The sequence below is a fragment of the Amblyomma mixtum genome, chromosome 10 (genome assembly GCF_055824585.1).
Source record: "Amblyomma mixtum isolate Tamu chromosome 10, ASM5582458v1, whole genome shotgun sequence".
Classification (NCBI taxonomy): Eukaryota; Metazoa; Arthropoda; class Arachnida; order Ixodida; family Ixodidae; genus Amblyomma; species Amblyomma mixtum.
In genome coordinates this window covers 65,887,884-65,901,990 of record NC_143021.1, presented here as the reverse complement: position 1 = coordinate 65,901,990, position 14,107 = coordinate 65,887,884, and the positions used below count along the sequence as shown (strand labels likewise).

At 45.3% G+C, this 14,107-nt stretch overlaps 2 protein-coding genes across 5 annotated transcripts in view; one reads left to right on the top strand and one right to left on the bottom strand.

Annotated features, from left to right (window-relative positions):
- The window catches only part of LOC149325993 (cytochrome P450 3A29-like), a 228,896-nt gene that overhangs the window by 137,014 nt on the left and 77,775 nt on the right, over positions 1 to 14,107 (bottom strand). The gene's annotated exons all lie outside the window — the stretch shown is intronic.
- Positions 6,050 to 13,906, top strand: LOC149325996 (uncharacterized). Of its 2 annotated transcripts, XM_089564000.1 has the most exons (4): positions 6,050 to 7,047; positions 8,751 to 8,998; positions 12,805 to 12,964; positions 13,517 to 13,906. In XM_089564000.1, the coding sequence occupies exons 2-4, from the start codon at positions 8,774 to 8,776 to the stop codon at positions 13,882 to 13,884; spliced, it is 753 nt and encodes a 250-aa protein (XP_089420126.1). In that variant the 5' UTR covers positions 6,050 to 7,047; positions 8,751 to 8,773; the 3' UTR covers positions 13,885 to 13,906. The 2 variants fall into 2 exon arrangements, with proteins under 2 accessions (XP_089420126.1, XP_089420127.1); XM_089564001.1 differs by lacking the exon at positions 6,050 to 7,047 and having other exon boundaries at positions 8,216 to 8,998.

Genomic DNA, 14,107 nt, shown 5'->3' with positions numbered 1-14,107 from the left:
GGCAGCAAAGCGCGCGCTTGTGAATTTTGATTTCTTCAAGCTTTTTGAAGTTTGGTGGCGGCACGCGTGAGTCACCGAGGGGAACCAGGAGGCACTGCTTGCGTAAGTATACATTCTGTCCTTTTTTCCCTTTCATGTTAGTTGTCAGCTAATATTTACTTGTGAACTTGTCAAGAGTGAGGACAATGAGCACGCCTCGTGTGTCGCCCCTTTATCTAACTTGTCTGTAGGCATCTGTCAGCAGTTGTCTTTTGATTAACTCAGCGGCGCATTGCAAGGTGTAACTGCGTGTAAGGGTTGGGGTAATATGAAGTAACACACACGTACACGAAGGGAAGCGCTTCTAAATGTCGTGTGTGTTTGTGTGTTCCTTCATCAGGGTGAACGCACTATCCCGGCAAATCTTGTTGGCGCATTGCTTCTGAGAGGGTTTGTTTCTCACGGCACATCGTACATTTATGTACGTGTATAGATATTATGATCATGATCGCAATGACAGTCGTCACGTGGTTACGGCGCTCGGCTGCTGACTCGAAATACGCGGGTTCGATCCCGGCTGCGGCGGTCGAATTTCGATGGAGGCGAAATTCTAGAGGCCCGTGTACTGTGAGCGATATCGGTGCACTCTAAAGAACCCCAGGTGGTCGAAATTTCCGGAGCCGTTCTCTGCGGCGCCCCCCATGACCAACCAGTTGCCACGTGCGATGCAGTTGAGTGTTTTTCATCGCCAATTTTTGCTTTTGTGAGGCTAATCGCTTGGTTCAGGCATGCATGTCAGACGTCATAGAGTCGCAGCCTGCATGCCTTGTGCTTGATTGACAAATGCTTCCATGGCAGTGTTGACATTGTTGCGTTGCGAGTCTCCGTGCGATGAGAGAAATGTGACAAGAACAGGATGAATGAACACAATTCTTCTGTACTGCCAGAAGTAATGCTGCTCCTGCCAGTGATCGGTTACAGAAAAAAAATTGAGAGTACTTTTTATTTATGTGTGTCCCTTCCCGCTACTCAGAGCCTTGTATTACAAAGTCTAGATCAGTGTGACTCTACATATAGCGAGTGCTAGTTTCGAGCTCGCTAATTGAACGCGCTTGTTTTCTCTCTTCCTGATTTGGTCAATCTTGCGTTTTACTGGTTTCTTTTTTCATCACTATGCTCCTGGTAGACTGCACTCAGTTTGATGTTCAATGCAGTGAAGTTGCACGCCACTATTGCAGGCTGTTATTTGGTTCACTTGACAGCAGGCACAGAAATATTGTTTAAATAAGTCCCAAATTGCAGGCGCTCGTGACACTTGTAACTCTCAACTCATGAAAGTTCAGAAGTGCGTTGCGAAGTAGAACGAGATGGTTGTAAGAGTACCTGTCAGTTGTCATGGTAGTGTGAAGTTTTCGGCACCCAAACAGGCAAGTGCCAGTAGAGTATGGCACAGACAGTGTCTGGTAAAAATCCTTGTTTCCCCATTAATCTTTTGTCGTGTTTCCTCTGTGCAGCATGTCAAAACCATTCGCTGTGGTGAAGTTTCCTCTTGAGGACGACTGCCTTGCAGTCATCCCTGTCGGATGGCTCACAGAGACAAAAGAAGAGTGCTACTGGCCTGTGGCCAGGAGCTCGGAGGTGACGCGGCTCGCAAAAGCTGAGGCCGAGCCAGCTCTCGGAGGGGAGTGGATGCGTTGCCCAGTGGTCGTCGTTACCACGTGCCATAAGTAGTCTTATTGCAGACATATTGATGGTAGCTTCATCAGCGATTGTAAAGGCCTCTTTGCTAGATTCTGTGAGTCTGCACCTCTGCATGGCTAAATTACGACTAAGAAGTCATACTGAATGCCAACAGCGCAACCGACGCAGACAAAGTAGAAGAAGACACAGGACAAGCGCTGCCTGTGCTGTTTTACTCACAACTGAAATTTTATTCAAGGAAAGTAGTACATTTTATAGAAAAAGTGGCCAACTTATCAGCTAGTAAACACAACCCATGTTTCTACGTGGCATCAAGGTATGCAACCTCACTGTCATATAATGAAATATATGGCTTACTGACGCATAACCTTGTTTTTTTCCTCATGTGATATGCTTCCATAATCTCACGTGTTAATCGGGACGGGTGTTTGTAGAGGATATCACAGTAAGGTAAAGAAGGAAAACAAGATTGGCAGTCTCGAACATGGTCAACTGGATTATTAGATTTGTTAGCATCCAGATTATTTGCATGCTATTTCAAACGTGTATTGATGCAACGCCCCGTCTGCCCGATATATATTTGTCCGCATGACATTGGGATTTTGTAAACTACCTCTTCTGCGCATGGCACATACATTGTTTCGTGCTTAACCCCACAAGTTGTTTCAGATTCTTTTCGTTGCTCAGCCTTTTTTTCCAAAACAGCACAAACCTTTTTAAGTTTCTTGGGTGCGGAAAAAACCACCCCTACGCCATACCGGTTTGCCACATTTTTAAGATTATGTGACAGGCGATGTACATAAGGGAGAATGGCAAACTTTTTTCTTTCCTTCTCTTTTCCCGGACTAGGCACCAAATATGGATTCTTAAGCTTTCTAGCTACCTTGTTACAGCCCAATAACATAACACCATCCGGGTATCCAGCTTCCTTTAACCTTTTAACTTGCTCATTGAAGCTATTGGTTGCCATATGGATACAAGATTTTGATAATGAGGACACTACCAACTCGCCCGTTTGGCTATAGTGTAAGAAGTCATGTTGATAGCCACCGCTTAGCCAGCTGTCAAAAAGAGGAGCAGAATGAACTGTTAGCTATTGCACTTGTAAGCTGATGAACTACTTCTGAAACTCATTAGTGCCTTGTTTTTGAAGACCTGTAGTTCCCAGAATTAGTGCTGCACTCAGTATGCTTAATAATATTTAGTACAGAAAGGTTTAGTATGGTAATGTTTTTTTTTGCATTATGAAACATTTTTTGGCACACAAAAAGCACAGACAAGGAAAGAGCACACAATACAAATGCCAGACATCAATTGATGCTTTGCGTTGTGTGCTCTTTCCTCATCCATGTTTGTTGTGCACTGAGACAGTGTTTCATAATGCAAATTCAGAACCAACTCATCCAGCTGTTTACATTTGGTTCAGTTTGAATTGTTAGCCTGTCGCAGTGGCTGAGTGGTCCATGCTGCTGAGCCGAGGGCCCAGGTTACATCCTGTCTGTGGTGAAATGGAGCAGTGCAGAATGCGCTTGTGCTCTGTAATATCAGTGCATGGTAAACAACCCCATGTGGTCTAAATTAATCTGGAGTCTTCCGCTACGTCATTCTTCATAGCTTAAAGCTGTTAAATCCTAGAAACCAGAATCACACTTTTAATTTTAAATAAAACAATGCCTCTGCCACATGAGTGTTTCACAGGCTTTCAAACTGATAGTCTGTTGGCCTGAGTGTTGCTATACAGGGAGCTGAACGGGCATCAAGTCAGCAAAGCAGCCCTCGGACATATTTTGTAGTGACAATTCTGTTAAGTATGGATACGTGTTTAATTATGAGGAATTATGTGAGTTAGTTTTTGGAACCCATAGTTTGTACGAGATTTTGGTGCATGGTATTGAGGTTGCCTAAGACTGTATGCTTTTGGGCAATTAAATATGTGCTCTCGAAAGTCTGCCAGTTTCCTTTCATAAGGTTTCTGATATAAACAGCAAGCTTCTTGTGGTAAGCGGCCGTGATGGTTAGCAGTCTATGGTTGAGGAAGGAAGGATCCGTGCTCTCACTGTAATGTAAGTTATCAATCGCTCGTACAGCTCTTTTTTGTAAAGTAAGTACTTTCACAAAATTGGTTGAGTAGTCGTTCCCCAGATCAACAAACAATATTGTACATGCGAAAAGACTAGAGAGAAATAAATTTGTAGTTTGAATTTTCGAGGCAGTATTGTGCGAAATTTATTTAGGATACCAACAGAGCGAGCCATTTTAGTGCAAACGTAGTTTACACGATCTGTCCAGAGTAAATGTTCTTCAAAAATGACTCCAAGGAACATTGTAGAGCTGACACGAGTTATAGGAGCTTGCTCGAAGTGAATTTGGAAGTTGTTCGGAACTTCCTTATTTTTGGCTCTAAACAGTATGTACTTTGTTTTCCTGACATTAAGTTCTAACCTATTTGATTTTAACCAAACAGACAATTGGGATAACCAACTATTGGAGGCTGCTTGCAAAATATTACTATCTTGCCCTGAAAAAAATACGTTAGTATCGTCTGCATAGATTATAATGTTGTCTGCTAGATGAAGGTTGACGATATCATTAATATATAATAAGAACAACGTTGGTCCTAGAAAGGAGCCCTGTGGCACACCAGACACAATCTGACCGATCCCAGATGAAATACCGTTAATGATAGTTGTTTGAGATCGGTTGTCAAGGTAGCTAGCAAATAAGGTTAAAGGAACGCCGCGTATTCCATAACACTGCATTTTTTCAAGCAATATCTTATGGTTAACCGAGTCAAACGCTTTCCTCATATCAAGGAATATGCCAACTGTTAGCAGTTTATTTTATATGTTTTCAATTAGCTTTTCTTTGATTTCCAGTAAGGCGGCCTCAGTTTTGTTTTTTTGAAATCCGTACTGTTGCTTGGAGATGACATGGTTTTTGTCGAGATATTGAGAATGTTTGCCGGATCCTACAAGAGCGCCGAAAAAAAGGTGCGGCGCTACGAGTTCACTTCAGCCCTAGAAAGCTCGGCAGTTTCTGGTAATTGAAATTCTCATATTTCTTTATTGATGAGAAATTATTTTTCATACTCAACAAGACGTTCATGTGCAATTCTTTTTTAGGAAATGAGGGCTACAACGATGTTGTACAGCTGCCGTCACCACGTAAGACCTGAATTCTCATTTGTTAAGCCGCCGCGGTGGCTCAGTGGTTACGGCGCTCGGCTGCTGACCCGAAAGACGCGGGTTCGATCCCGGCCAAGGCGGTCGAATTTTGATGGAGGCGAAATTCTAGAGGCCCGTGTGCTGTGCGATGTCAGTGCACGTTGAAGACCCCCAGGTGGTCGAAATTTCCGGAGCCCTTCACTACGGCGTCCCTCATAGCCTGAGTCGCCTTTGGATGTTAACCGCCTTAAAACTAAAACACCATTTCTCATTTCTATTTAATGTAAGGTCGACATTGTGTTAGTTTTGATTGGGGATTTATGGTAGTATGCTTGCAAAATCTGGGAAAAAAACTCCACCGTAGCTAATTGCACTTGCAGAGAAATGGAACGTGCTCAGACTTGGCATCAGCTTTTTACATTTGCCATGCTCTCAGATCAGCAGTGAATCTGCCAGTAACCATTTCGTGGCAAACTCTCTTACCCACGTTAACAGTACTGCGAACAGGTTTCTATTCACATGACATATATTCCGCTCTCTGTTTTTGGTTTCGCCATGACAGTTTCTATTGTGTCCTTAAATGTACCGTATTTTCCAGTGTATAAGACGCACCCGCCATATATGCAGGCTGTAATTGAAAAAGTTGCTATATAAGACGCACCCCAGTTTTCCCAGTTGGGCTAGTGAGGATCAATTAAACACGCTTGCGCGACCATCACGAAATTCACCGTACTTGTGAGAAATTCTTAAGCAACGCTAAGTGGTCGAAAAAGGCAACACTCACGCCATTCCTGCCCACGTTTTGGAAAAAAAGAAAGAAAAACGAAAAAACTCTCCCACATGTCCATAAGAACATTTTATTTCTACTTAAAACCTTGGAAGTCTTCACCTTCGGATGCGCTATCAAAAAGTTCGCCCATTTCTGGTGGCAACGCGACTGAAATATTCTCTTCGCACTACGTACATGGAGGAAACAAAGTGGCAAAGGGTGGCTGAAAAAAGAACGCCGGCTTGTCCTGGCTTGTCTTGACAATGGCGAGAAGCGTGATTGTCGTCATCTTTTGGCATTTCACATCACTTTTGCTTGGGGCCTCCGAAACGGTGGTGTGTTTGTGATCCCGGAAGTCGTCATCCCCGTCGTTTCATTATAAAGTTCACCTAAAAAAAGTTGCGCACGGTGGTCCCCTGGTCCCCGTATTGAAGTATTAACCGTGTTACAACCGCTTCATTGCTAGTGATATTTTTTCGGTAAAAAAGGCTTGAACATGAACCTGAGTAATTTCTGAACTCTCTAAAAAAAAAACGAAAAATTCGCATATAAGACGCACCCTTGTATAGGACGCACCAGCAAGATTTTTGAAAAAAAGCCGCGTCTTATACACCGGAAAATACGGCACCAATGCACCATGCTGGTGCATGAGAAATGTAATTATTGAAGTACTATAGACACATATTTAAAAGATTGAAAACTGATTTTTCAGGAAAGAAAGTGGTGCAGTAATTCTCTCGCATTTCGGTGGACATTCATAAGAGAAGGGATAAAGGAGGGAGTGTGAGAAGAAAGGAAGAAGGAGGTGCCGTAGCGCCCTGGGATAATTTCAGCCGACTGGGGATCTTTAACGTGCACTGACATCGCACAGCACACGGACACCTCTTGCGTTTCGCCTCCATCGAAACGCGCCGCCGCAGTCGGATCACAACGTTCTTTTATGTGTCATAGGTATCTGCATGATGTGACATTGTTTGTCACGTCAACTACTTGTCATGGAGGTGTCGGTTTTGATGGGTTTTGAATTATGAAGTCTTTGTACAGCCTGTGATTGAAACCAAATTAAAATATCTTTTCGGCCAAAGGAAGTGTTACTATTGCCTGGGGGGCATCTCTATATAACCAGGAATTTGTTTCTGAACTTCGTAATTTTGTGTCTATTGTGTTTTAAAAAGATCACCTGTATGCAAAACAGCCTGGCCATGCAACTGTTCTGTCCCTTCTCCAAAAATATCCTGAAGTAGCATTTCTGCATTCAATTAGGATAGAAATGTGACATTGTGGTTGTACACAGTAGTGTGTTCTGTACTTCCTGGATTGCCATCAATGACGCATGTTCATCTCCAGCCCCACTGAATCACGCTGGGGAGAGCGTGAACGAAAACAGTGCGCCACCCAGCAAGCTGGAGGGGTCGACAGCTGGGACTGTTGATGGTGAGATTTTCACTTTGTTTACTTTTGTGCAAAAAGAGAAATGCAAGCCAAACATGGGGACACAGTGAGAGGACAGAACAAATGCTGCTTGTCCCGTCTTTTCACTGTGTTCCTTTCTTTTAATTACACTCCTATTTTGTCTAGTATCAAGTGTCACAACAAAATATAGAAGCTAGATCTGCTTTGCCTTAAAGAAAAACAGAGCAAATTTTAAATTTGTCATTGTATCTGCTGCTGCCGAGCAGCAGTCAACAGGCCCAGAAAGACCTAGAGAATATACTTATTCTGGAAGATATTTGCACGGAGTTCTCCTCAGTGGCTCTTGAAACGGTGCTAGGAGCACATTTCTAGTTTCAAACTATGTGCTTTGAAAGGGGTCACTCTGAAAATCATCACATGTATTTCTCAAAAACGATTGTATTGAACTTAAGTGGTACTGGAATTTACAACCTAGTACTTCCATTGCTTTCTCCTCTTGTGATTCATAGTGGAGTGGTTGTTGTGTGCCCTTCCCAAGAGCTGTATGTTGTGCTTTTGTTGGGTTCTTTTGGATCCTGGTATTTCTGTTGCCTCTCTCGGCCTACATCACCACCAGGAAGCCACTCCTACGAATTGCACTCTACACAGTAGTCCCATGTTCTGTGCATTTGTTTCCTTACCAGCATAATTTGGTCGCTTGGTCGCGGTTGGTCAGCAAGGCCCATATTGTAATTTTTCATTGTCTTTCAAAGTATTTTAAAAGTTTACTGGTTGGAAGTCAATGCAGTGCCTTGGATGCAGCGAAATGTGCTGAAAAAAAATTAATTGCGCTATCACAAAGCTCCCATAAAGGGTGCTGAAGGAGATAAGCAGCCAATAATAGTGGCATGCTCTGAAGGAGGACCTCTTGCTTAGGAAAGAACTGAACAGCCTAACTGCCTTGTGGAGCACATCAGCTGGCTCCTAGTCTTGTCTTGCCTGCAGCAAAATGGATGCGTGGTAAGAGATAAATGTGACCTTGTTTTATGTCTCAACGGTTTGGCACCTCCTGTGCCTAGCAAGAAACATTTGGTCCACCTCTTTGTTGCATTTCGCCTGTCAGCTAAGGGCTATAATTCCATAAGGGCTATCTTTGTTGCAGTTTTAATGCATTGATCCCTGCCGACACTTGCAGTTAGAACAGATGTCTACCTCCAGCATTTTGGCCAATGTGGGTTTTGCCGTGAGCAATACTTTCCAAATGGTGCAATGCTATATTAAGGGCACAGGCCTGCTCTGCTTTCTCGCTTCTATTAGCACATGCTTCTCATGACACTGGAAGAATCCATTTGCGACTAACTGCTGCCATCTCTGCCATGGTGCAATAGCAGTGGAAATGCCCATGAAGCAATGTAAAAATTGGTGAAGCTCATAGACTGAGAAGTCCTTTACACAACAAGGCTGCAGGTTCTGTGCTAGCTATCACACATAGAGCAGCTCCATTTCACCTAGGTGTTTGTCAGTGCATGGTGACATTTATGGCATTTAAATTAGGCTAGCAAGGAATAGAACATGAATTAGAAGTGTCCTGGAGGATAAAAACTGGTGGAAGTTTAGGAGCATAGTACAGAGTGTGTTGCTGCCTACTGTTAGCCTCATACTGTTCTTTATTGTACCTCAGTGCGCAAATGATATTATTGCGCCCAGGTTAACCCTGCTCTCACTGAAATTGTTGATTGCTTCAGTTTCAGCTACCCTGCTGAAGCTGATGTGCCTGCTGCTGGAGGTCCGAGAGCAGCAGCGCGACTTAATGCAGCGGTTACAAAGGCTGGAGGATCACGTGCTGCTGCGGTCGGACCGGCAGCTGGAGCAGAGGACTCGGCCAGTGTCCCCCTCGCCACCGCCTCCCACCCTTGCACTGCCCGCATTCTCCCCCGAGGAGTTGGACACTGTGGAAGCTGCCGTCCAGGACGACAGCGTGGCTGCTGGACTGGTGATTTAATGTTTCTGATAATTCGTGTCTGGAAAAAATGAATGCCTACTAACGAATTGCATGCATAATGTAATTCCGAGGTTTGTGAAGAAATCTTGAGCTCCAAGAGTATTTGCATGCCGTGCTCTGTGAATAACATGCTCTTCATAGATATAATGCCTACTGTTGTGCTGGGGTGTGCTGTCACAGTGTGTTTTGTTAATGTAAATGTCTTGTTCATGAAAGTTGCTTGCTGATATACACACTGGCTGTTTCAGTGAACATTTTCAGGAATTCCTAAGAATAGGGCGTTCAAAATAGAAGAAATATTTGCAGGTACACACACACAGTTATGCAGCAAATTATGTCCACCACTGCTGAGAGATCGTTCCTCCAAAAAAAAAAAATTGTTTTCCCATATCGAACTTGCGCTTCTTTAGGAATTTTTGAGAGTGTTCACTGGAACGCCCTGTCGATTCCTTGTGTGGTGAGATTTACTGTTGGAAGCAAAAGTGGTACGCAATGCCCAGCCGGTAGCAGAGCTTGCAAAAACTGCATCACGTGTCGGGACAGCTGTTAGGGGACTCTCTTTATCTGCTCTTTGGCTCCTATCAATTTGTTGGGCTCAGTAGCAGTGCTGAACATGTGGCGCTCGCAATATTGCTTACGGCAAGTGCCAGTTGTCACATCATGTTTCAGCCACGCAATGCAAAGAAAATGCCACCTGCGAGACTGCTGTCGCATCAGAGCGTTTAGGCGAGAAGGAGCGCTAAACAGCAAACCAAGCTACTGATGCTGGTTCTGTGCGAAGCATTGCACCTGTCACATCTTGTAGTAGCTTGGTATTTGGCGGTGCAGTCACAGGCTTTTTTGGGGCAGTTGCTCTCAGATGGTGTCACTCAATGTCATTCGATGTTTTCCAGAGCTCTGCCGGTGGCCGGTCGTTGCATAACAGACTTGGTTCCAACAAATTTTTTTTCTCAGTCAAATATTTCTGTGATTACATTATTGTTTCACATCGATCAACAGCAAAAAAAATCCCCTATGCTTTTGTTGCCTGTGGCTGCCTTTCTTCGTATGTGTCTCATAACGAGCCCCTCATTTTCCTTACATTTGTCATTTATTGTTGTGCTGTTTTAATTTAGTTCAGCAGTGGACTTTGTAGCTAACATTAAGGATGTTGTAAGGTCTGTTTTACAGGAAGCTGTGCTTTCGGTTAATATACTGTTGCATGAACTGCTGTGAACACAGCTGGAAGTTGGTCCTCTCTCAGCGCGTCTTTAATTTCGGCTAGGTTTCCCAAATAATGGGGCAGCTTTAACCCACCTCTTCCCTGTCTTTTGCTCACATTATGCACATTTCATTACTTAATCTGCTGCCAAAAACAAGCAACATCGTTTAATTAAATGTGGTTGCTAAGCACGCAGCTTTACTCAGGTGCTTGGGGATTTAAATAAGCGCCCTTTGTATAGCATTAATTAGACTGCTCAATTTCAGGGTAGTGAGCCCCGCCATGCAAGGGCGTCCGCAGAATTTTTTGCAGGGGGGGGCCCCGTTGGTGACCCGGGGGGGGGGGGGGTATGTTCGTAGCAGAAAGGCGCTATTTGCGGAGTAAATTTATTTATTTATATATAAATAAAAATTAAACAAAATGCACACATGAAAGAAAAATTACAAACAGCAAATTAAAGCGCGGCTAGGAGAGGTACATTGGAGTTTATCAACGAAGAAACAACTAAAATTAATAAAAATGCAAAAAGATGCTATATCACTTCGTGGAGAAGAGTGCTCAGTCTTGCTGCATACGGGTTCTCGACTCACCCGGATTGATGACCAGCACACAGCACAATATGTTCACAAACACGCAACTACAGTCACTCAGTCAGTCTTCCTTGAACAGCAACTGTAAGCGCCTCGGATTTTTCTGGGCGAATTGCGTAATTACACGTGTGATAAATTCACTTCTGTGCTTCATTACACGCTCTCGGTGCACACTCATCATACACATTGATTGGAAAAACTGTTGAACGCGTACGTTGAAAACAAAAGATGACTATATATACAACGAAAACTTATTTACAAGATAAATGCACGCTCGCAGCTTCATACACCTCGCTCCATCTTGCTTGCGCATCCGCACAGTCGAGCAACCGCACACACACTGCTCTCCGCTCGTCGTTTTCTCGTCCGCTGTCTTGGTTGTTCTCAGCTTCGCTGACAACCGGCCACTAAAAACACCCAAGCACAAACACAGAGGCGCGCACACGTGCAAGGGCTTACTTGCCGCAGTATCCCCGAATGCGCACTTTGGGGGTGAAAGGAACGTCGCGCAACTTCCGAGGGGAAGGGACACTCGCCACTCCAGTCGGAAAATTTGTTTTTGTGTTTTTATGGGGTTCAGAGCCCCAAAACGACTCAGGCTATGAGGGATGGAGTAGTACAGAGTTCCGGGTAATGTCGACCACCTGGGTCTCTTTACCATGCACTGACACGCACAGTACATGGGCGCTGTTGTGATTTGAGGCCCAGCCAGAGGTGACAGGCGAGCCAGGCAGGCGCCATCGGGCTGCGTTGACCAAAGGCGCTGGTTTTCGCAGAAGACGCAAAGAACGCTGGTGTGGGGGTGCCTCGGGAGACTGCGTCGCCGTGAACAAAAGCAGCTAATCCCCTTTGCCGGAGATTCTGAAAGCGGCGCTTCTACCGAACTGCGCTACCCGTGGATCGGAGGAGACAGCGAGCGGCGGCGGCGCCAACTCATCGCCCGCTTGCCCCTGAGCAGCCCGACAAAGCGGGGGTGGACACGGCTGATTTTACCTTCCCTCCTTAAGAATTCATCGGTGACCGGCGTAACGATAGGCGAAAACAAGATGCCCCGTGCACTGTCTGCCTCCGTGTCGCTATCTCTCTAGAGATCAAAGAAACAGACACCCATCTCAAGGCGGCTCGAAACACATGCTCGCCGGTGCCGCTGTATGTCTGGAACAGGTCGCCCTTCAGTAGAGCTAACGATGGCGTGGTTTGAAAACGGCGGAACGACGCACGCCCGGACGCGGCATTTCGCAGATGTGACCATGCGGGGCTGCTTTTACCCTTTTGACTGAGCGCACCACCGCCCCTGGCGTGCGGCCATCACTCACGGTTCGAGTGAGTGATTTTCCAGGGGGGTGCAGCCGCCCCCCTTGCCCCCCCCTCCGGATGCCCATGCCGCCATGGTGGCTCAGTGGTTAGGGCACTCGACTGCTGAACCCAAAGACTCAGGTTCAAACCCAGCCGTGATGGCCAGTTTTCCATGGAGGCGAAAAGCAAGGCGCCCGTGTGCAGTGTGATGTCAGTGGCGCATGTTAAAGACCCCACGTGGTCGATACTTCCGGAGCCCTCCACTATGGTGTCCCTCATCATAGCCTGAGTCACTTTGGAACTTTAAGTTCTACAAACCAAATCAATTTTAGCGTAACGGCTGTGCAGAGAAAACACATCCAGCACATAGATATCTGCAAAAAGCATTATAGTTATAATATAATAATGTCCAAGATGCAAAGCATAATGGGTAGGAGTTGGCCACCTTTGCTTAATCGCTAAAGTTTCCCTGCTCTTAGTAAACTGGGAAAAAAAAGAATGTCCATATTGGTGGTGGTGCTTTCTGCTGGTAGCAACTAGTCAAGCTATTGTATCATACAGAAATTATGCATTATGATTGTAGGTACTCGCATGGGCTGTTGACAGGTAGTCACACAATTGTCTTAGCTATTCGATTCTGCTAAACTAAATGAAATTATATTTTGATGTTTGTGCCTAATAGCTTGTGCACCTGTGGTGTTTCTTTTCAGCGAAAGCAGCTGGTCCGCCTGGGGGGCAAGGGCCTGAGGGAGGTGGGCTCCAACATAATGACCGCCATCATGGGGGTGGCTGTACAGAGGATGTACAGCCTCCATGGCTGCAAGGGCAAGTGGTCATTTATTGCCCTGAAGTTATGCAAGGTGGCAACAGGTATGTTGTTGCAGTAGCTTTTAACTGAATTTTAAAAGATGAGTGGAAGAACATGCACCAGGTTCTGCTGCGCTTTGTTTTCTTTTCTTCTTTTCAGTTGATACTTTACCAGTTTTCTTTTTCATTACAGGTGAATATTTTGTTACTGTTTTTATGGGGGTAGTCATCTGCAGTTTTCTTCCATGTGCATCTGAAGATATATGAGTCAGCAGATGCCTTTCAAAGAAAGCCCTCCCATCAGTCACATCCATCTCTTGTCATGGATCGTAGTCGTGCCTTGTATCTGCCAGCCATTTGTGCTCCCATATGTTAGTAGTGCAAAGTGGTCGACCGTGATGTCGCAGCAGCTTTATACAGTTGGTTAGAAGAGCTTTCAGGTGGATTTTCTCCTCAAGTTGTATTTGGATACTGTAGTCCTTTCATTTTGGCACGCACTTTGAGTTAACATGTACTTGTGGCCTTTTCTGTTTTCTCTGTTGCTGAAATAATCTTGATTTCTGTTAACGAGCAAACTTTTTCTGCTGGCCTAAAATGAACGCTTATCTTATGCAGATGCCATCTGTGAGAAGACGGGGGCGGATGTGGTGGAAGCGCAGGGGTTTATTAGGAAGTGGTTGCCAGGTTCGGTGGACCGTGGCGGCGGACGCAAAAGGCGTTTTGCCGAAGCGTTTCTGCCAAGTACCGCTGCCGGCCTGGCAACCACTGCGAGCCCCTGTGCTTCAGCCCCCAGCACAGTGCCCTCCCTTCCCCAAGCGGCCCCCACCTCCCAGAAATCCTCCTCCCGCGCGGCCCTGGCTCCTTCCCAAGGTCCTGCCTCCTGCGCGGCCCTCGCTGCCTCGCAGGACTCGCGCAACCGCGCGTCCCCAGCCACGGTGCCTAATTATTTAATAAATTGTTTCTCAGTTGGATTCTTTCGTTGACTCATTTTGTTGTGCATGTGTATAGAAGAGACGATTGCAGCTTTGCAATGCCAAAACCCATGGCTTTCCCAATGCGAACATTAACTGGAATGTGAATATTCGCTGAACTGGAAATGCAATGGCATAAACTTCGGGCAAGTGTTAGCAGAAAGGCTGAACAGTGGCCTAATTGTGGTATGTCAAGCCGGTGTTGGTAGAGCGGCTGAAAGTGGGTACAATAGCG